The 24,508-nt window shown below is 36.6% G+C and overlaps 1 protein-coding gene across 4 annotated transcripts in view; it reads right to left on the bottom strand.

Annotated features, from left to right (window-relative positions):
• Positions 1-24,508, bottom strand: part of LYST (lysosomal trafficking regulator) — a 277,679-nt gene that overhangs the window by 58,179 nt on the left and 194,992 nt on the right. For all 4 annotated transcript variants that reach the window (XM_079899834.1, XM_079899833.1, XM_079899836.1 and 1 more), the window contains 11 exons: positions 23,557-23,723; positions 22,309-22,461; positions 15,953-16,144; positions 14,080-14,255; positions 12,169-12,375; positions 5,762-5,938; positions 5,116-5,192; positions 4,792-4,980; positions 2,779-2,924; positions 2,592-2,688; positions 1,360-1,421 (listed from right to left, as the gene is read on the bottom strand). In XM_079899834.1, coding sequence (XP_079755960.1) covers positions 1,360-1,421; positions 2,592-2,688; positions 2,779-2,924; positions 4,792-4,980; positions 5,116-5,192; positions 5,762-5,938; positions 12,169-12,375; positions 14,080-14,255; positions 15,953-16,144; positions 22,309-22,461; positions 23,557-23,723 — 1,643 coding nt within the window. The remainder of the gene's footprint in view (positions 1-1,359; positions 1,422-2,591; positions 2,689-2,778; positions 2,925-4,791; positions 4,981-5,115; positions 5,193-5,761; positions 5,939-12,168; positions 12,376-14,079; positions 14,256-15,952; positions 16,145-22,308; positions 22,462-23,556; positions 23,724-24,508) is intronic.

Raw genomic sequence — 24,508 nt, 5'->3', positions numbered from 1 at the left:
TTATTACCAGTATTCTTCTTAGGTTACTAGCATATTACTTTGCTTTATTTTGTCATACATTAACTGAAGTCAAGTTATCAACTAAATTTTCTAGCAAAAGAGGAACACTTAATTATTTTGCTGACTTAAACACTCAATAGGGCAGAAAAGGCCTTACAAGATACTTCCCCAATTTTTCCTGCTTGATAGGCTGTTGTTAATGCATGTCCCTACGTCATGTATCCAAACAGTAGAAACTTCCCTGGGGCTCTGCAGTGGGTGCTGGTCACCTTGAGCACTGGCACGGCTGGCTCGGAGAAAGGCACCATCTCCATCCTTGTGACCATGGCGCTCAGCCCTGGCAAGCTCGAAACTCTGCCTGTCAGGCCTTCGGGGCTATAGCTTTAGCCAACTGCAGCGACTCTCAAATTTGAGGGTGCATCAGAATCTCTGCAGGGTTCATAAAAATGCAGATCGCTGGGCCTCACCCACAGAGTTTCAGATTCAGCAGGTCTGGGCTGGGGCCTAAGAATGCGTATTTCTTAGAAGTTCCTATGAGATGCTGACGCTCCTGATTCGGGGACCGCGCTTTGAGAACAACTGGCCCACAGCGTACAAATTGGTTCTTTAAGGGAATAGAGACTAGAGTGATAAAACCTTATTCCTTCACGTCTTGAGGAAAAAGTTTCTCACCAAATGTAACTATCCCTGGATCAACAGTCTTGGCCTTTCTCTCAGAAGTACAATAGAGAATATAAATTATGAACAATCTCAAGGTGGATATATTTCATATGCATAGGGGTATCTGTTAAAACAGTAGGCTTATAAGTATACCAATAATTCTTTACTTTAAAAATAAAAATTGATATATAATAAAAGGAATGATCAAATATAAAAATGTATACTCATGAAGAAAGTCAATTTTATAAAAATTAAAGGGCTTCCCTGGTGGCGCAGTGGTTGAGAGTCCGCCTGCCGATGCAGGGGACATGGGTTCGTGCCCGGTCTGGGAAGATCTCACATGCCCCGCGGCTGGGCCCGTGAGCCATGGCCGCTGAGCCTGCGCGTCCGGAGCCTGTGCTCCGCAACGGGAGAGGCCACAACAGTGAGAGGCCCGCGTACCACCCCCCCCAAAAAAAAAAAAAAAAAAAATTAAAATGCTGTTCATGTGCTTTTCAGAGAATAAGACTGTCATTTTTCACATTCATGAGTCATCTACATTATATACAATGTTAAGGCAAAATAACCTATAAGAAAGAGGTTATTTGTTATAGAAAGTTCATCTCATTTAATGGTAGTGTGTCAAAACAATGCTTCAAATTATCTAAGAATAAAATAGGCAGGGTGAATATGTGTAAAAATCTGCAAAATGGGACTTACCTAACAACAATTCACCAGCTGTCTCTCTAGACGGTGCAACGCTGATACATCTTCGATTCACTCTGTCAAAACATATTTAAAATTACTATGATTAAATGTTTTGACCAATTTCAGAGAGTAAAAGCTTTATTTTATCCTATCATAGAAGATTTCAGCAACGCAGACTAGAGTTTCAAAAGCATAAAACATCTTGTTAAAATCTCATTTATTGAGATTTGAAAAGATCTCATTTATTGACATTATAATAGAGAAGAAAATAGCAGAAACTTTTAGAAAAGGTGAATAATCCCAACACTCTTATGCAGAATACAGGGATTCCATTATTTAAAAGAGATTTCAATATTTTACATTTTCCAGTAAATAAGCAAACATTGGTTCATGGCTCTGATACTTCAAACACAGAAAAGAAGCTTAGCATTCTAGGAAAAAGGGGGGATTCAGAGTCAGAAAAGTTCCTCTATTCTTTTTTTTTTTTTGCGGTACACGGGCCTCTCACTGTTGTGGCCCCTCCCGTTGCAGAGCACAGGCTCCGGACGCGCAGGCTCAGCGGCCATGGCTCACGGGCCCAGCCGCTCCACGGCATGTGGGATCCTCCCGGACAGGGGCACAAACCCGCGTCCCCTGCATCGGCAGGCGGACTCTCAACCACTGCGCCACCAGGGAAGCCCTCCTCTATTCTTTAGTCAAGTCACTTACCTTTTTTGAGTCTCGCAGTTTTTCATCTATACGATGGGCATCATAACAACCTCGACCACAACAATAATGATAATATTATCAATAGTTACCATACTGACCCACTGAATAGTGCTATGACTTATCCTCCTCATGTAACAGATGAGGAAACTGAGACAGACAGAGGCTAAGATCAGATGGCTAGTAAGAGGAGGAACTAGGATTTGAACCTTTAATCAATACACTAGATTGCCTCTTGAGATGCCACCAGCAGCGCTATCTATTTCACAGAGTTGTTGGAAAAATCAACTACAAAAATATATGTATGCAACCAAGGGCCAGAGCATGATGACTGAAGTCCAATGAATCCTCCCTAACAAAAATGTCTGTTCTTTTTGGATTCTGGCCATTCAGCTTTGTCTTCTCTTTGAGCCATATTTAGGATCTTTCCCCAAACCACGGCATTATCTAAAATAAATATTACATAAGCACAACAATAGACTATTAAAGTCTTTAACACCTTCAACAAAAGAGAAAATGTCTTATGGATTCAAATTTACCTTATAGACTCACTTGCAGCTTTGTCCTTTACAGTAGAAGAGAAAGAAGAATGAGTTTTGTCTTCAAATAGGTAAGAGAGTGGTGGTTTGACCACATCTGCTGAGGAAAAAAGGACATTATTATCTTTGTGTAATGTGCATAGTTAATCTGCTATATTTACATGTTGAGTCAAGAAGCCACTATCACCTTCTGATTTTTGTCTATCCCTAAGGAGATACTTATTTGGAATAGTTAGGTAACATCTCTGTAAGCGCCTTCTCTCTCGATTTGGCCCTTCTGTTGGATCCAACTGCCATGAAGTTGGATAGTAGATGGGGTCATACCAGACTGCTCTGCAAGTGAAAAGAAAAGATTTTAAGTGGCAACCTGAAGTATTTGTAGTTTAAAAAAAAAATCATTATAGAAATTGAATAAATAAATCAAAATGTATCTATTCAATTGAAAAATCCCAACCAGTTATATAATTAGACTAGGATATGCATACACATTGTATAAAAGAATAACATTTAAAAAAAAAAGTTTCCTCTGCTCCGGAGTCCCACTGACCCTGCCTCAAGGCAAGCTCTGCTACCAATTTCTTGTATCTATTAAATTTTTAAAAAGATAGAGCATGACTACTATGTATGCTTTAGCAATATATTAGACTTAGTATGGTTAACTAAAGAAAAAAATCAATTTTCCAAATTAATTTTCTTCATTTCCCATTTTGTCTATTATCTAATAAAACAAATAAAATGAGTTCACTTTTGTAGTAATCACATTTCTTAAAATGTTTTAAAGTAAATTAATATTTTAAATGAAAGGAAACAGAACCATATTAAATACATTTTTAGAAATAGATAAGAGAAAAAAAATTACCCTTAATCCCACTACCCCAAACATACCAAAATACTGGTAGTGATTACTTTCTTTCAGTTTTTAAAATTGCAGTTAAAATTATTATGTATACACATTTCTATATCCCGCCTTCTTTCACTGAACACAGTATAGTCTTTATTATTACCATTTTAAGTGGCTAACGTTATATTGAGTGGATGCATAATAATGTATTTAACTCTATTACTATTATTATATATTTAAGTTGTTTCCAATTCATTCACTAACATAAATAATGCAGAGATGAAAACCTTTATGCTTATTGCTTTTCCATATTTTGAATATTTTCCTTAGGACAGAATCACTAAAACAGGGTAACTGGAACTAGAAATAAAATGTTTGTAGGGTTCCTGACACATGTCAAAGTGTACAATGCCACCAAACCTCTGACCAAGGGCTAAGATACATTTCTTCCTGCTGTGGAGATTAGCACCTAAAAATAATTTTTTTTTGTACCATAAAAGGTAAAATACGGTATCTAAAGGTTTTAAATCAGCTTCTAGCAATAGTCAATATTGTCCCATCTGTTTATTAATTCTATTTGTCTTATGTGAAGAGTATATTCATGTCTTTTGCTTATTCAAACTTTTGGGATCTTGATATTTTATTTTCAAATCTTTATGCATTTTTAAAACCATAAAAATGTTAACTGTGAAATACTTGCTGAAAATAAACTTTGATGTTTCGTTGTGGTTGTGCTTGTTAAATACACTGGAAAATATGAAAGGTCAAAGCCATTAATTTCTTCTTTGTACTTTCTTCAATTGTGTTTGATCTTAAGAAAGTTATCTGTCCATCACCATTGATAAATATCCTATCTTCTTCTACTTTGTAAACTTTTAGAGTTTCATTCATTTGTTCACCTGGAATTTGCTTTAGTGCATAATGATTAGTGTATAATGTTTAGTGCCTCAAAGTCATAATACTAATCAGTTATTTTAATCAAATTCAGAGAATAATACTTTAATTTCCCTCTTTTCCTTATTTGTGATGCATTTTTTTAACTGTGTTATTAAAATCTTAACTAGAAAAAGGTCTATTTCCCAACTATCCTGTTTCAGTGATTTCTCTATTCTTTTGCAAAGATCATATTTTAAAATGAAAGCCACTATATAGATTTTTCTCTCTGGAAGAGCTAATGCCCCTCCCTCTCATTATTTTTTCTCTCCCTAAAAATTAAAAAAAAATATTCTCATAGGATTATTCTTCAAGATGAAATAAATCACAAATGAGTAAACAAAAAATATTTAAACTAATGCGATAATGTTATGAATCTTTACTCTGGAGTGAAAATAACATCAATATATAAAAATTCATGCCTACCTATCATGCGTCAGTTGTTGAATAAGCTCCTGCCAGTGTCTGCTGGCACTCAGATCCACTTTATACATTCCTCTGATGTGCTGGATCACCTTTTTTCTCTCAATTCCTTGGGAAAGAGACACTGCCTGGGTGATATCCGCAGCTATTTTAGATATATCCTTTGATTTTGAATCAAGACGCTGAAAGAGGCTAAACAAACAAGATGCCCATAAGTTAAGCATATGTGGAACATTAAATGTATATCAAAACATGATACTTTAAAAGTATATGTGAAATCTAATGGGTTCCTAAAAGACACAGCTTTTAGAACACATAAAATCCTACCTTTGCTGATTATTATTAACTGTTTTCTGCCAGTTGGCTTTATTCACATGTTCTTCAGTTTCATATTTCTTTTGTTCCTAAAAGATTTGGATAATAATATATTATATAAAATTTATTATTTACCATTTAACACTGGCACAGAGCTCAACAAACTAAATTTAAAACAAAGTTAACAAAGGAAAAAAATATTGTCCCCACGAGACCAAAATATTAAAATACATTAACCACTTAAATAATGCTATAACTCCCCTTTGTTTCCACACAATTTGGGTCACAGAAATTAGGGTGGAATAGTTAACTAGGGTTGCCAAACCCGATGGGTGTGCATAGTTGCTTGCTTCCTTATTTTGCCTTTTCATTAAAGAACCCAGAACTTAAGGTCGATGATTCAACTTGCTTGTCACTACTAAAATCTTTCCTTCCCTGAAAGCTAATGACAATGGATAAGCAAGACCACAGAGAATTAAATGCTCCTTAAAACAGGCCTATTTGTTCTCTCATAGTAAAAAAGCAATATAAAGTAAAAAAAAAAAAATCAAATTCATTATCAATGGTACTCTATAACAACAAAAAAAAACTTTCATTCTTCAGTTATATTCAATCGGATATCCTAAGAAAATTGTTTCTTATGCTTTCACTGACTCACCTCTTTAATCACTTTAATAAGGTCTGATTTTGTCGATGCACTGGGGGGGATGCACTTATGACCACATAACTTTAAAGCATTCATAAGCAGCTCTGCTGTGTCTAGTTCTTCTTCAGTCAATTCGTCTTCGTGATTATGTATCAACTCTGACAAATACAAAACTAACTTGGCTCCATGCTTTAAAAAAAAAGTAACAATTTTTTTAATTAAAATTTTTTAAAGTCATAAAGAATTTTTATTTCTTACATTTAAATTATTTAACAGTAAATTAAATTACATTGCTAGATTTATTTGGTTGGATCTGGTTTAAATAAATCAGCTAAAAAACACATTTTGGAAACAACTGAAGAAACTGTCAAACGATTATGTGTTGGGTATATGATGACATTACAGTACATGCTAATTTTGTTAGGTATAACAATGTTGTTACGGTTACATAAAAAATGTCTTTTGAAAAATGTCATGATTACTATAATTTACTTTAAAATACTTCAGAAAAAAGAAATGATGTTAATATGATAAAAATTATTAACAATTGTTAGATCTATGTGACGGTCATATGGTATTCATACAGTATTCACTAGTCTCCATTTTCCTTAGTATGTTTGAAAATTTTCATTGTAAAAGGTAAAAAAAAAAAGAGAGAGAGGAAAAGGAAGGAAGAAAAGAAGGAAAGAAGGAAGGAAGGAAGGAGAGGGGAGGGAGGAAGAAAAGAGGAAGGAAAGCAAAGAAGGAAGGAAAAGAAGGAAAGAAGGAAAAAAGCAAGCACACAACCTTTTGGGGAAAGAATTTTGGAGAGGATTTGCTAAAGGAATACAGAAAATAAGCCTGGGATAAAGAAAAATAATTCTTAGTTCTTCTCATAGAACTGAACTGGAAGGAAAACTTTCCTTTAAACCTTAAGGTAAGAGGATTATGCATGATTATTCTTTCTCCTTTAATTTCTGCCTGGGAGAATAAACACTGGAGAAAATTCCAGAACAAAAATGTATCTTTGGATCTGTTTGTAAGCATTCACTATTCCCTAGGGAGAACAAAAGGTGAAAAACTCTAAACCAATAATACATCATCACTCAGTTCTGTGCATGTCTAGAGAAGGGTTGGTTTAAGCCAATCTTCTATGAACAGACCCTAAAAAGAAAATTAGAGTGTTACTTAAGGTAATGACAATGGTCCTTCCAAGTGTAAACCTAAACCAAACTTTGATTCATGATTTTTTAAGTGGCCCTTTCATGCCATAGATATTACACCTGATGGTTATGTGTACACTATGTATATTTAGACATTAATTTTGCCAACAAGTGAAACATGCATAATTTTACTTTTTAAAAAATTTACATTGATACAAGTATCACTGCATTTGGCTTTATGATATTTTAAACTGTGAATAGTCAACAAATGGATTTGGAAACTATTACATTTTGGGTGATATTTAAATTAACACGCTGAATCACATCATGTCATTTCGCAAAAGCATAAGATGAACATATGCAATGATGAAAATAGCAAAGCTCATTTTAATGCAACATTTTAAATTAGTCAGGAGACAGCTGCTACCTGACCAAAAGAGAAAAATGAACAGATGCTCTGCAAGTAAAAGGCCTGAAGAGTTGGCAAATAAAGAGAAATGGTAAATGACTAGAATACTTTCATATGTGTGTCTTAAAGGCAATGTTCTTGATAGAACTCTAAAAAATTTCAGTTTAGTATTCAGTGACATTTAAAAATCATCTTGAGAAACTAGCAGAAATGTTTTTATTCATTCTGAATATCCAAAGAAACACATGATTTTTCTAGACACCGAAGTTGTTTCTAATATCTCATTTTAACATCCTCTGATCAATCATTTATTGGCTGCAGTTCCTGGGACTAGAAAAGGTGCTATTGGAGACACACGCGGAGTCTTGTTTTCAGCTCTCAGAAAACTGATTTAAGCAATCGAATCTATTAAACACAAATCCTAAGAAAATAATAAAATGTTAAAATGTGTAAAAATAAAAGTTTCAATGAAGTTTCAAGAAGGAAGAGTTCTGAGTGGACTAAAGAAAGGAAGGCAGGCTTTGAAGGTGGTACCACGTGATGTGGGTACGTGCCTAAATGGACAGGACGGGCATATAGACAGACAAAGGGGAGGAGAGACAGAGTGGTGTGCTGAGTGGACACCATGAATAAAGCAGCTTGTCAGTAGGACTACAGGGATGTGAAGCGGTTATAAGAGAAAAGATGGGACTATGTTGAATAAAGGAGGAGCCACAGAGTAGAGAATTAACCAGACTCAAGTTGTAACAGTAGAAGAGAAGCTTGGGGCTTCAAAATCCACGCAGAATTAAAAAAAAAAAAAAATCAGGCAGATTACAAATGGAACACAGCTTGTAGGAAGCTGTAAAAAGGAGAAGAGCTCTCCATACTGCTGCAGAACGATCGCTAGGATACACTGTTAGTTGAAGAAAGTAGAGTGAGAAGGATGCGTATGGTTCACTATCTTTCTTTGTATTAAGAAGTGAGGGAGATAATATATACGTGTGTGTGTGTGTGTCACAGATTTGCTTATATGTCCAAAAGAAATTCAAAAACCTGTAGGTAAGGATGGTTACCTACAGGGAAAGGGAAAGAACGAGGGAAGGATATAGAGATAAAAGCTAGAACCTCTTTGAATGTGCTATGCTTCACAATTTTGATTTTGGAATCAGGCAGACATTTTATGTAATTAAAAACAAAATTAAACAAATAAATATTCAGTGGAATCTCTAAAAACAGAAAGCAAATTGAAGGAAAAAAAAAGAACCTAACTAGTTACTTGATGCCAAGTTGGTGGCATAACCAAATAGAGAAAATTATTTTAAATGCTTTTACGATACACTATTTTCGTGGTACACCCATAATGGTATCCTAAGGACAGAAGAACCACCAAGAAATCTTAAACTGCATTCAGTAGATTTGTTATAAGTGACAATGTTGTCATCTTATTTTGAAAATGTTTTAAAGATAGATAAAACAAATAAGTAATTATGGTAATGTCATCAGAAATTAAGCTTATCAACATTAATAAAAAGAAATATAAACATAAAATCCAAGAAAATCATGAATTCATGATTTATTTTTCTTCCTAAAAAAATACACAATTCTTAGCTTTGTTCACTAAAAAGGCTGAGAAGAAATGACAACCCAATAGAAATAAACGTACCTAGTCCCTAGCTTTATAGTCTCTAAATACTATTATCTCATTACAAGGAATTAGGGGCTTCTTGGGGGAAGAGTTTGGCTCCAGGCCCAGGGAAGGAAATGTACAAGATGAGCCTGGGACATTCTTCTGCTCCAGAATGGAAGGAAGTTAATCATATTAACTTGTTAAAAATTAAAAAGGCCATGTTAAAAGGATAAAACAACTTAAATCTACAGAGGTGTTAATCTGAACAGGTGTGAAACTACTTAGTAAATTTATTAAAAAGTACCTGAGTTCATGACAAGACCTCAAAAATAAAAACAAATACAAAAATTAAAGGTTGCCAGGGCACCAACTTATTATTCTAAAAACAAACAGAGGAAAGAAGCAAGCATTTACCTTGCCTTTCCTACACAGACTATATTTCAGGGTAGCCAAAGAGCTGATAAGGGAATACTCTTCCCAATAGAAGAATCAGAGCTAACAGATGCTGGTGGAATGAGAAATGTAGAGAAATCACTATTTTGCAGCTCCTAATCAAAAAATGGATCCTGGCAGCTGTATGGCTGCTAAAACTATTAGGTTAAAGACTGAGGATGGGGCTTCCCTGGTGGCGCAGTGGTTGAGAATCTGCCTGCCAATGCAGTGGACACGGGTTCGAGTCCTGGTCTGGGAAGATCCCACATGCCGCGGAGCAGCTAGGCCTGTGAGCCACAACTACTGAGCCTGCGCGTCTGGAGCCTGTGCCCCACAACAAGAGAGGCCGCGACAGCGAGAGGCCCGCGCACCGCGATGAAGAGTGGCCCCCGCTTGCCGCAACTAGAGAAAGCCCTCGCACAGAAACGAAGACCCAACACAGCCAATAAATGAATGAATGAATGAATAAATGAATAAATAAATAAGATTGAGGATGAACTTCACAACGGATGAATCAGGCTGCTACCATCTCAAAGAGCAGAGCAACCAGACGTTCTCGGTCTCCTGCCATGATGTAATGGAAAACGCAAAGCACTCCTGAAGTATTCTTTTAAAAATCCAAGCACAAAGGCAAATATGAAATCAAGAACTGGAATCTAGTCAAGTCTCTAGATCTAGAGCCACAAGGATGCAATCAGCCAAATCCAGAATGTGGGAAATTCTACAGAACAAATGACCCAGCGTCACCAACAAATACACGACATTAAAAAAAAAAAAAGGTTGGGGAGGATAACTGCCAGAATTAAAAAGATGTAGCACACATCAAACAAACGCAGTGTAAGGGCCTTGTTTGGGTCCAGAATCAAGAGAACTATTTAAAAAAATATAAGAAAATTGGGAAAATGTAAACACTGGGTATTAGATGATGATAAGGAATTATTGTTACAATCACAGAGAGTGATAAGTTAAAACAAAGTCCTATCAGTCTGAGATACATACTGAAGTATTTACAGGTAAAATGTTTTGATATCTGACATTTGTTTCAAAATACTACAAAGAAAAATTAAAGCTGCGTAATGTCACGTGGGGTTCTTTTTCTGATTTCTCCCAACTTCTAGGTATGCTTGAATGTTGCCATAATAAACCTTAAAAAAACTATCAGATAGAGTTCTTTGGTCTTGAGGTGGAGAGGAGGTTATTCTAGTGATTCAAGCATAAGGGGTGAAAGTGTAAACTAGGATGGGTGGGCAGACTATAGGGAAAGGCAGGACTAGACAAATAACTGGCCTTGGTAATAAAATGGATTCAAGAGAGAAGAAAGTCAACTGTAGTTCCAATGTTTCAAGCCGAAAGCAGTAAGGATACCACCAACAGAAATGGAGCAGTAGAGATGGGAGGCTGGTAGGAGAGGACTGGGAACTGATATCAGGGCTGGATTCAGAGCAACGGCAGCTTTGCTAAGTATAAAACAATGAAAGAACATCTCTTTGAATTCTCCATAGAAGGAAACTATGGGCTAGGCATGCTTCTGCCTTGGGAAGGGAAGACAATGCCTTTAGTGCACCTGAGAGAGTCTCAATTCCGGAAAGAGCACCTAAAAGTATCACTTCAAATCTCTAACCTTTTGGTTCTTAGTATGATAAATCTGAGTTTCCCAGGGATGTAAAAGGGATACCTGTCCTTTCTTAAATATCATCTAATACTTTATTTATAGTGGTATAATTTGCATTCGATAAAGCATATAGACATTAAATGTTCATTTCTACGAGTTCTGACAACTGCATACGCCCATGTAACCACTACCCAAACTAAGATACAGCACATTTTTATCACCCCAGGCAGTTTCCTTATGCCCCTTTCCAATCAACTCCCCTTCTCACTGCCCCTCTCCTTACAGAGACAACTACTGCTTGATTCTATGACCATATCTTAATTTTGCCTGTTCTTGGGCTTCATATGAATAGAATCACAGAATGTCTACTCTTTTGTGCTTGGCTGTCCCTTTCACCGACACAATGATTTTGAGCTTCAACCACATTGGTGGGTGTATCAGTAGTCTGTTCCTTTTTATTGCTTGTATAGTAGTCTATTGTATAAATATATCACAACTTAGTTACACATTCTCCCACTGACAGACACTTGGGTTACTTCCGGTTTTTGGCTATTAGTAAAAAGGCTGCCATGGATATTCTTCTACTAGTCTTTTTATGGACATACGTTTTAATTTCTCTTAGGTAAATACCTAAAAATGGAATTTTAGGGTCACAGGTTAAGGGTATGCTTAATTTTATAAGAAACTGCTGAACAGCTGTCTAGAATGGCTGTACCATTTAAATTCTCCATCTATTGCTAGGTAAGTGATAGAATTTATAGACTTTAAAATTCTTTAAGTATTTTGAGTTTATCATTCCAGATGATCAACAAATATATTTTGTTTTAACTTACTATAAATATTTTTGAAATATGTTATATGTACTGTTGTTCGAGCTATTCACTATAGATGTTTCATGGATAATATAATGCTTAAAAAAGTCTCCAAACAGTTCTTAAAGAAAACACTTCAAGATTTAGTAACGAACTACAATGGGTCTTATAAGAACTCAGATACAGAACTTCTTAAACCCTGGAAAAGGAAATGGGGAATAAACAGAGAGGTCAAATTGACTCTGGTAAAGAGCATCTGAAGAAAGACCTCAGAAAATATTTATTTGGTAAGAAAACTAATTTATGGTGTTTGGCATGAAAATACAGTTTAATTTCAGATCTTGTTTTGTACAGTTTTATATTTGACCAACAGTTTTTACTTACGAAGTACTGGGGTACTTACTTGCAGGGATGGGCTAAGACAGTCTCGTAGTATTTCCTGATGATTTGGTTCACGAACTATTTCAAAAATTTGCTTTCTCTCTTGTGAAGGGTGGGCTGGTGACAAAATATGCACGAGCAGTCTCCCAAGCTGCATTCGGAAGGTTTCCTTACAAGACCATAAGATTTTAGCCCACTGCTGTCTGGGACCACTGGCTTTACTTGAACTCTTAGATTAAAACAGAAATGAATTAGGATCAGACTTCTTAAGCAATAATATCCTAACCTCAACACAGTCCTAAAAATCACAGAACATGTTTTACTCCAGAATTTTTTAAACAGTTGAAATTAGAAAGACATATACATCCATACAAATGGGGTTTAAAAGAGATGGATGTACACCAATGTTTACAGCAGCATTGTTCAAAATAGCCAAAAGGTAGAAACAACCCAAATACCCACTGATGGATGAATGGATAAACAAAATGTGGTATATACGCAGAATGGAATACTGTTCAGCCTTAGAAAGGAAGTTCTGATACATGCTTCAGTATGAATGAACTTAAAAACATTTTACTAAAATGAATCATGAAATAAGACACATACAAAAAAGACAAATATTATATTAAATATTGTATGATAACTTATATGAGGTATCTAGAAAGTCAAAGTCATAGAGACAAAGCAGAGTAGTGGTTTATCGGGGCTGGGGGAGGGGCTAATGGGGAGTTACTATTTCATGGGTACAGAGTTTCAGTTTGGGATAATGGAAAAAGTTCTGGGGATGGATAGTGGTAATGGTTGCACAACAGTGTGAATGGATTTAAGGTCACTGATATGTACACTTAAAGAGCAAAATTTATGTTATGTATATTTTACCACAATTTTTAAAAGGAGAGACAAAGAAGTTGAAGTCCTAAGCCGCTTAAAAAAATTACCTAGGGCTTGGAAATTTTAAAAGGAAAAAAAAAAGAACCATCAAAGAATAGTGGTAGATAAGCCTACATTGATTTTGCAATATAAAAGAGAAAGGATTCATAATAAAGACTTGAATTAGTACTAAAACGTTGAGTATAATTGTCACAAATTAAGAACTGCATGTAAATTGACCATCAATATCCCCTAACAACTAACCAAATAAGTTGTTTCGATTGTGGTCCCACTAAGGCTAACCCAATCCTGATCAAATATCCTGCCTCTGGTTTAAAAACTGGAATCGGTACATTTTAGAGTTTATTCTGAGTTTGGGAAATGGCTCTCCAATTACTCCTAGTCCTAAGGGCTCTGTGTGAATGATTCAGTTCTAAGTGGAACCGGCAGACAACAAAATCTAGTTTAGATTTAAGAGATTGGCAGAATCATGATTTATGAGTTCTGCTAGAATTAGATTAGCCTTTGGTATCTACGGAGTGTACTGACCAATCTGCTCCCTATGGTCAATTGTAAGTGGCCCACAGAACCCTAAGTGAGCTGATGATAAATGGAGCCTGACGCTTGTCAGTATTCTCTGTGTCACTTTGAAGGTGTTGGATATGCTTAAGGCAACATCTACACTTCATAATTATTCATAATAATAATAATTCTAGAGTAGGTAGCTATAAATAAAGTCCGTTAAAAACAGGTTATTAGTTTAAACCTCATAGTAATCATCAAATTCCTACTCTTTTCTGACGCTGATCTTATTTACGAAATTACAACATTAGAAAATGGTTGTTGGGTTACAGACTTAAAAACAATGCTGCATGAAGTGAGTCCTTTTCGAAAGGGTAAATTAGCAATACATTTTACTCTGTTATTAACATTCAAGTTGTCTGAGTTTCAGAAAATGCTGTGAAAGTGTAGGAATATGATTTTGAAAACATATAATACAGACACATAAAACCCCTGATCCTTTTCTGTGAATGAACATTTCCCATGTAATTAATTTACTTACAGTAGATACTTTGAAGCCTTCTACCAGATATGTGAACATTTCTTTCTGAAATGGATTGAAAGCAGGCTGTTCATGATAAATATTTTCTTCAGAAATTTCAGTCTGGGAAACTGAGGTCTTGCTTTGAGGTGCATTTTCTGGAGTACTCAAAATGTCAATAATGTCTGGATTAAACTCTTTGAATTAAAAGACGAATAAAAAATTAGTCAAATCAAGTCAAAAAGTTAGTCAAATTTGAACTAGTCAAATCACTAGCCATAACAAATGATAATGATGCTGGCAAAAATATTCTATGTAATTTCTGATTCTGTTGTCACAATATAAACGTGTAGTAGGTGCATTAGATGTAGAAAATACAAAACACTAGAGAAAATGAGTTCACCTAAAACAATGTAGAAATTTAAACATACATAAGTCACGCAGTTCTAAACTAAAGATTTATTTTACTAATGAAGATGAATTAAACTGAAAAATGATAGAAGTCATAAAGGTTCTTGTACAAATTAAACATAAAGACCATGTGATATTTACATTAGACAGATGTGCAGACCTGTTTCACTGGACATGCTATCCCATCAAATGCCATGCATGTGATAAAAATGGTTCAATTTCACAGTTTACCCTGGAGGCTGGTTGCCCCAAACATAAATTAGAAAAGTTAAAAAAAAAAAAAACCTTGCGTGTCACTTGAACGTTTTTTAGAATTTTGACTTATCTATAGTGTTTTTGAGTATATTTCTCTGCATAGCTTTTTAGTGGTTTCTGTAGGTATTAAAGTTTATACATAATTATATAAATCATTTAGCCCCTGTAGATGCACATTAAAACCACAAGGCTATACCCCTATATTACCTATCAGAAAGGCTGAAACTAAAAACAGTGAAACTCATAATGCTGGTAAAGACGGGAAGAGAACTGGACCACTCACACATTGCTGGTAGGAATATAAAATTACACTGCCACTCTAGAAAAGTCTGGCAGTTTCTTAACAAGAACAAAACACACATCTACCGTACAACCTAGAAACTGCACTCTTGGACATTTATCCCAGAAAAGGAAAGCTGCACGTTCACACAAAAACTTTTACGTAAATGTTTATAGCAGCTAGCTTTATTTGTAATAACCCCAAACTGAAAAACACCCAGATCAATTTTCTACAGGTAAATGACTAAACTGCGACATCTATGCTATGGACTACTCCTCACCAAAACCAAAAAGGGAACAAACTATTGATACATGCAACAACTAGGATGACTCTACAGAGAATTATGCTGAGTGAAAAAAGCCAGTCCTACACAAGGCTGCGTACTGTATGATTCCATTTATTTAGCATGCTTGAAATGATGAAAACATAGAAATGGAGAACAGATTGATAGTTGCCAGGGACTGAGGAAGGGATGGGGGTGGTAGGAAGATGGGTGCGGTGCTAAAAGGCAACATATAGATTCTTGTGGTGATGGAAATGTTCTTTTTCTTGACTGTATCGATGTCAATATCCTGGTACTGATACTGGACTATAGTTTTGCAAGATCCATCGGGGAAACTGGGTAAAGGGTACACAGGATCTCTGTAATATTTCCTAATAACTGCATGTGAACCTATGATTATCTCAAAGAAAAGTTTAAAAAAATATATTGGAGGTGCTGTACTATTTAAAACTTCAATGGTCAGTCTAGGCCAGCATTTAACATATTAAAAAGTGGAATTTTATTCAAGGCTATTAGTTCCAAATGAGAGATTCTTTTACTAGTGTGGATGCTAACAATGAAAGTATAAGGCTGTTAAAAAATGTGAAACCTAGTCAGTTCTCTCTTAAATTATTTTCCTTTTAGTTCAATATCTGAGTAAGAACATATTTATTCTCTTGTCCTACCTTGATAAATAATCCTGTTAACTGCTAAAATGGTGAGCCGCTGCAGTCTCTGTGCAAGCTCTGTTTCGGTTGCCTGGACAGGATTCTCCTGGCTCATTCTCCGTTGCATCATCATATGAAGTTCATCACTTGCTACTGAACGCATTTTCATCAGAAGAGAGTCAGTTTGAGCAAGGGGAAATTTTCGAGGACCTTCAAGTATATAAATGAAAACGTCAAATGCCAGAGTTAACAAGGACCAAAGAAACTATTTCTGCTGTAACTTTTTGATTATCAGACCATGAAAAGAACCTTATTTAATTCAAAGGTAATTTATACAAAGGAAAGAGAGTGATTAAGAGAGCGTATGTTTTCCCTCTTTGAAGAAGTGCAACAGTACCTCTGATGTCAAAGTCCTAAACAAGAATGTTGAAGCTTGTGACATAGCTTAGTAGGATGGATATCATTTGGCAAAATTTTAGTCCTCTGAAAAACTTGAACTGTTAGAAGGGTGTGTGTGTGTGTGTGTGTGTGTATATATATATATATATATATATATATATATATATATATATATATACACACACACACACATACAGTTCAGAATGCTTTGACAAAATACCTTCAAATACTGTTTCACTTCCTTGTATTCCAAAATAATCAACAGATTTTTAAAGCACATCACATTTTAGCATGAACATTACTATTTCTGGGTAATTAACATTGCTGAATTTTATAAATTAGTTTTGAAAAGTGTATATAGTGACATAGTAGAAATCAGCCAAATAAAGTGAAGAGCCCAGATATTAAAGTGATTTGGAACATATGCATCACGTGGGATTCAATCCTCAAAAGCATTTCCCGAGAAATGTTTCCTCAGGTTAAAGAGGCAGGAATGGGGTTCCTGCATCGTTACTGCACCTGCTCTGAAAGGCACCACACAGGGAGCGGATCCAGGAGAAAAGGAGGGGACTGAGTCTTGATTTAATGGGCTGAAGGAGAAGGGCATCGGAAGTTGACCACAGGAACGAAAATGACGTCTTGGTAGGTGAGGAATAATGAAATCCTTCGTTGGAATTGAACCTTTTTTTAAATTATGAAAGCATATATATCAAAGTCCACAAATAGCCTCTATACACATTACTTACAAAAGGTTTTAATGACTCGTCCTGCAAAATATGTAAATATTTTAATAGCATTTCAGATTGTCCAGTATTTTAGGTAATCAGTATTTTTTATCAGTTAATACATTTTGGTAGGTGGAGTCACCTTTGAGACAAAAATGAAGCAAATAAAAAGAAGAAACATTCATATCTGGGATACATTCAAGAATAATATTATCAGATGATGTCCTTAGCTTAAGCGGATTCTTCCAAACGTCTACATCTCTGACAGCTTTCATGCTGTATAAGCAGCTGATAATCACAATTCAGAGATGCAGCAATACACCAAATAAGGGCATGTTAAGTCTTCTTCAGTTCTATGTACTTGAAAAAGGGGGAGGGTATCCCAGCAGTCAGGCTGTGACGCTGCATTGAGCTGGTGTGGCCTCACATACTCTGCTTTCTAAGCCTCAGGTTCCTAATATGGAGGATGTGGATTAGAAAGTAAAATAGAGCCTACCTCACAGGCAGACAACCTCACAGGTTGTCACTATCCGACACTACACTAAGTATATTTGTTTACAGGCTTATTGACCATTTTCTCCAGTAAAATATAAGTTCCATGAGACCAGAAGAAATCATAACTGATACATGGCTGATGCTCAATAAATATCTGATGGCTGAATGAATGGATAAAGAGGTTTGTTCTGTGGATTAAATAAAACAATGTACGTGAAACACAATGCCTGTCTCATACAAAGAATTAAAAGTTAATAGTTGGTATTGTTATTAATGGTTGACATATAAAGGAAATTCATTGGTAGGTGAATTATATCAATAACACGATATACATATATATATATACACACACACACACACACACACATACAGTTTAAATGTATGTGTAGCTCTTTAAATAATACCCTAACACTTACTTCTTCCTTTGTGTATTAAGGTGATGTGTAAAGTTTTTATATTGATAAGCAGACAAGGGAAAAAATATATGTGTAAGAATGTACATTGCTATCCTGTTATAATAGCAAAAACAAACAAGTAAAAAAAATACCTTTGTTTATTGATAATGGTTAGGGAAGAAGGTTGGGAAGAAGATCATGGCAAATCTAACAGATTATTAGGTATTCATTAAATATAAGAATATTTATATTGTATGGAAAAGTATACTATATTGAAATATAAATCACTTTACAAACAGAAGGTTGAGTGATACTAAATAGGGATGATACTATTCAAGCAGAATTCTCTCTCTCTCTCTTATACATATCTATGTATATATAAAAAAAAAGACACAGACACTAAGGAATGGGCGCTTTGTTCACTGGGTGGTAGGGAACCATCGGAGCTGTTGAGCAGAATGGTACACGAGTCAGGCTGTAAGAAGATTAAGCTGGCAATAAAATATTACCTAACGCCTCCAAGAGTATGGGAACTCACAATCTAGATGTGGCGAAAGTGCTGCTGAAGAAACGCTGGTCCCAGGCCATGGATATCCTGGGATTCACAGCCTGAGTGAACCTGTCTGCCATCAAAAACTGGTGTGTGGCCACAAGAGGAGCTGTCCCTACAAGGCCTGCGGGAGGTGCAGGGGGTGGCGGCTGTGGGGTTGGAGATGCCAGCCGTCTCAGCAGTTTTCAGTAAACGCTGAACAAGTCTATCCAGGAAAAAAACATCCCTCCAAACATCTGCCACTAATGAGAACAGCCTGTATGAAACCTTTGAAGGAACAGTTGATGATCTAAATGATGGAAATATAAATCCCTCTCAGTCACTTTAGTATCATGAACAAATGGACTTAGGTGAGTTTTTAATAACCACACTGCTCAGAAGCAGAGGAGCTTCAGCACCGTGTATGTTTTGCTCCGACAGTGTACAAGGCCAACACACTTTTGACAATAATTTTTGACTAATACTCAACAAATAAAACACAAGCTTTGCCAAATACATGTGTAAAACAACATGGAAGGAAATACAAAGCAACCGTTTAACACATATAAAGTGGAGTTTTATAAACTGGATTCACAATGACAGAATTTAAATAAGGTGATATTTAAAACAGGAAGAATTCTTGGGAGAGACCTGAGAGACACATAAAGATACAACAGGCCTGGAAGGAGTGGGTGTTGGGTAGGACACAAAGAGATGGGTGCAGGGGCCTCGCTCCAGCAGTCTCTAAGTCTAGGCCTCGGTGGATCTGCAACATGAGGAAGCTGGACTGGATGACTTTCAAGGTCTTTTATCAAGTTCAAAATTTTTAGGATTCTATAAGCCTCATGTGGCCTTACGGTAACTGCATTTACTTAGATAGTGTGAAAAATATAAGCCCCAGTAGAAAAGGCTAGAGGAGTCAGGAACAAAAAGGAGAATGGTTTAGAGAAAGAACTAAAAGTCTATTATCCACTTTAAAATGACTCACACAAAGAAAAAATAAATAATACAAACGTGGAGCTCTGCGGGGCTCTTAGGCTTAGGGTGATAAAAGCGCTAGTACATAAAAGAGAGGGATGACAGACTGTTAGAGAAATCACAGACCAAACAGAAAATAGCAAAAGGGCCGCTGTGTTAGCCCAGGCACAAGCTGATCATAAACTAAACCAGGGAACTAGGTAGAAAAGGGAAGAAACAGATATGAGAAAGAGAAACGTCAAGAAGGAAGAAATAGCAGGCATTTGTGCAGGTAGTAAAGGTATACTTTCCTCTGTCAAAGAGGGTGAATTCCATCTAAGCAGTCTCTGACTATCTAAGAAATCCTGCAAAGGGAAAATGGTCCAAAAGTCACCTTTTGGCATGCAGGCAGTTGAGCACTACTGTTGGACTTGGTAAAAGGTGGAATTCCACCTGGGACAAAAGAGGCACAACTGGGAGGGAAGCTCATGAGGATAGATTATATTCAGATATTACATCAAGGAAGGATAAAGAAGATGCGGCACGTATTTACAATGGAATATTACTCAGCCATAAAAAGAAACGAGATTGAGCTATTTGTAGTGAGGTGAATAGACCTAGAGTCTGTCATACAGAGTGAAGTAAGTCAGATAGAGAAAGACAAATACCGTATGCTAACATATATACATGGAATCTAAAAAAAAAAAAAAAAAAAACTGGCTCTGAAGAACCTAGGGGCAGGACAGGAATAAAGATGCAGACATAGAGAATGGACTTGAGGACACGGGGAGGGGGAAGGATAAGCTGGGACGAAGCGAGAGAGTAGCATTGACATATATACACTACCAAATATAAAACAGATAGCTAGTGGGAAGCAGCCGCACAGCACAGGGAGATCAGCTCAGTGTTTTGTGACCACCTAGAGGGGTGAGGTAGGGAGGGTGGGAGGGAGGGAGACGCAAGAGGGAAGAGATATGGGGACATATGTATATGTATAGCTGACTCACTTTGTTATAAAGCAGAAACTAACACACCATTGTAAAGCAATTATACTCCAATAAACATGTTAAAAAAATAATAAATAAATTAAGGAAGGATGTATAGGGAGATAAGTTTAGTTACGTGGATGCTTTACAAGTTTTATTTACATAAACTTTCATTTAGCATAATGTAAACATACTCCTGCGAAACAATGTATATTTGATAGCTTTTCTCTACAGATGAGTGTTTCACATGGTTTTAAACTTCGGCATAGCACTGACCACAGTGAAGCAGTTTAACTCAGGTAGAAGAAAGATTTGGATTTAAAAGCCCTCAAGACTGTACGGGTGATTAAACTTCAAACAATTTACCAAGTCCTCTGTTTGGAGAAATGTGTGTGTGTGTGTGTGTGTGTGTGTGTGTGTGTGTGTGTGTGTGTGTGTGTGTGCGCATATACCTATGTCCAGTATATACAGACGTGTATATATATGTGAGTGTGTGCATGTACCTACCTCCAGTATATACAGACGTACATGTGTGTGTGCACACATGTACCTATGTCCAGTATATACAGACATATATGTGTGTGTGTGCACGCATGTACCTATGTCCACTATATACAGACATATATATATGTGTGTGTGTGTGTATGTGCGTGCACTTGTACCTATGTCCACTATATACAGACGTATATATATATGTGTGTGTGTGTGTGTGTGCGCGCACGCGCATGCACCTATGTCCAGTATACACAGATGTATATATATATGTGTGTGTGTGCATGCATCTATGTCCAGTATATACAGACGTATATGTGTGTGTGCGTGCGCGCATGCACCTATGTCTAGTATATACAGACATGTGTGTGTGTGTGTGTGTGTGTGTGTGTGTGTGTGTGCGCGCCTATATAGAGCCAATGTGTATGTGTATGGGGTGTTTACGCTATCTTTCTGAATTAATGTGTATATAGGTCAGAGCAGATTTTGTGGAAACAATAAGTCTAACAATATTAAAAATAAGAATTTGATGACATGTCCTCATTTACAGCAAGCCCTAAAGTCACGTGCATAACATAACCATATCCGAGCCACCATCATCTCCTGCCCTGACTATTGCAATAGCCTCCTCCTTGCACTTCCCACTACCTTTCCTAGTTTCCTCTAATCCACTCTGCACAGAAACCAGAATGGTCTTTACAAAATGAAAATCTGGTTATGTCATGCCAGCTACTTAAAAACCTCTGACAACTTCCCATTAGGATAAAATCTAATAAACTCCTTAACATGGCCCATATGATGACACGTGATCTGGTTCATGCTGTCCTGTATAGCCTTATCTGGCAGCACTATCTCATCAAGGGCTATACTTCAGCTACATGGCTTTCTTTCAGTTCTCTGAACAATCTTAATTTTTTCCTGCCCCAGAACCTGCACATAAGCTGTTCATTCTGCCTGTAATACTCTTCCTCCGGCTCCTGCTAATTCCTTTCTCATCTCTTATATTGAAATCCCACTTCCTCAGAGGCTTCCCTAACTCTGGATGTAAATCAGGCTGCCCTGTTACAGTCTCTATTCCTACCTTCTACATTTCTCTACTACTTTACGGTAGCAGGGAAGAATCTGTGTCTTTTTATTTTTTTCATCACTGTATCGTCAACATTTAACACAGTGCTTGGCACAAGGCAGGTGCTCAAGAGATAACTGAATGAGAACAGCACTGAAAAGAAAGCAGTAGGAAAGTAGCAGTTTTCCTCCTCTGGGAGGAAAACCTTCTCAAACTTCATAGTTTAGCTTCTGAAACAAAGAAATGTTTTCAAATGTGAATGCCATCAGAATACAGGGGAGTCAGGCTACCTTCCATTTATAAGTATTAAAACATTATTTCAGCACTCACCAGCAATGCTCTTTCGCTTTTGGAATATTGCATGATGGGGAGCAGAAGGCGACTGAGATGAATCTGTAAGGTTTTCAGAGTCATGATTTGCGGTGGTCCTTATAAATTCCATAGCAGCCTGGAGAACTCTATACTGTAGTGCAACAGCCATATCTAAAAACAGAAGATACTAGAATGTTTTCAAGCTATGTGGTTGTTAATTTTTTAAAAAATTGAATTGATTCTTACATTTATGCAATATCAAAACTGCCAATAGGGCTTCCCTGGTGGCGCAGTGGTTGAGAGTCCGCCTGCCAATGCAGGGGACACGGGTTCGTGCCCCGGTCCGGGAGGATCCCACGTGCCGCGGAGGGGCTGCGCCCGTGAGCCATGGCCGCTGAGCCTGCGCGTCCAGAGCCTGTGCTCCGCAACGGGAGAGGCTTGTGTACCACACACACACACAAAAAAACCTGCCAATAATATTTTATTAGAGATAAATTTAAAATTTTTGATCAACGTGGGTTCTCAATGGTTGTAAACATTTATTAACTATCTTTAAAAGCAATTTTAAAGCAAATTTCCAAATGATTACTATAAAAAGTTCAATAGAAAAATACTAGCTCACAAATTTATTTCGTTTTATATAATTGTTTTAAAGAACAGCCTTTTTAATATATAAGGCAAAAGTTTAACCAGAAATTCTCACATTTTTCTGCCTCCTATTCACTATAATATTTGCCACTAAAGAAAACTAATGTTTTATGTTACTATTCAGCATAAGACTTTTCATTCTACTTGGTAAGAAAAATCAGCAGTTTTTTTTTTTGTTTGTTTTGTTTTTAAATATTTATTTATTTATTTGGTTGCACCAGGTCTTAGTTGCGGCATGTGAACTCTTAGTTGCGGCATGCGAACTCTTAGTTGCGGCATGCATGTGGGATCTATTCCCCGACCAGGGATCGAACCCAGGTCCCCTGCATTGGGAGCGTGGAGTCTTAACCACTGCACCACCAGGGAAGTCCTAGCAGCTTCTTTTAGTGATGTGTTGGCAGCTACTAATTACATCAGGGCATCACTTTTAAATTTTTGCCACTTAAAAAGGCTTCTTTTTAAAGCCAGTAAACAAAGTTAAGGATGAACCTTCAGTAAAACAGTTTCTCTCCTCTATCCCACTCTCTCTAGGGAAGCCAGAGAAAGAGATTAGGCTCTACTAACATTTTTGGCTATTATACAACTGCCCCCCACAAATCCATGAAAATTAGATCTTACTTTGGGTCCTCTTGCTTTTGCTGTTTTGAAGATATCCAAGCAGTACAATAAGATCTTCAATAACTCTAAAATACTGTGAGCCTGAGGAACTGCAAGCATGAATTGTAACTGCTATGAAAAGTTGCTGCAGATCACAAGCAAGCAATCTGTATTCATTCAAAGGAACGCTAAAGAAAAAGAACAAATAATTTAAGGCAAATAGAACTGGTTTGAATTCCTGTTCTGCCAGTATTCATTCATTCTTTCATGCATTCATTCGATATTTATCCATGCTTACTCTATGGCAGGTTACATAAACTACACGCTAGGAACAGAAATAAGAAGACACGCTTTGACTCCTGTGAAAATTCAGCTTGCAAAGGATCAGACAAGTGAACAGATAACTATAACCAGTAAGTGGTGGTAAATGTAACAACAGAGGCTACACAAGATACTGTGGGAATGCACTGGCAGGTTCCCAACACCCTAAAGGTGAAGATTCTGTGGGCACGAAGAAGGATATTCTGAGAAGGCTTCACAGAAGTGGTGAATTTGAATAAATTAACTGACCTCTCTGAATCTCACTTACACAATGTATGTTTATTTTAAGGATTAAAGGAGATACAGATTTGAACGTATATATTAATCACTTACAACTACCTAATAAATATGAATTAGTATCTTCTGTCCCTCAATTTTTAACCTTGATAATCTACCTCAATGTGTGATATTAAGCCTCTCCACTTACTTTTTCAAAATCAAGCAAGAGTTAGAAATGGTAAATTCGGGGGGGGGGCCGCAATCAATAGAGTAGCATATAAGGACATTCTGTAAGTACAGTGTCTTTAAAACAACAACAGCAACAAACTGCTCTTAGCAGGAGCCTGCTGGTACTCTTCCACCTTCCACCAATTTCATGCACCGTATTATAATCAAGACTAAATGTTTTGAGGAATACAATGCTTTGTATTTC

Source organism: Stenella coeruleoalba (genome assembly GCF_951394435.1).
Source record: "Stenella coeruleoalba genome assembly, chromosome: 16".
Taxonomy (NCBI): Eukaryota; Metazoa; Chordata; class Mammalia; order Artiodactyla; family Delphinidae; genus Stenella; species Stenella coeruleoalba.
Note: the sequence above shows the minus strand (reverse complement) of the source record. Positions and strands in the feature narration are given on the sequence as shown.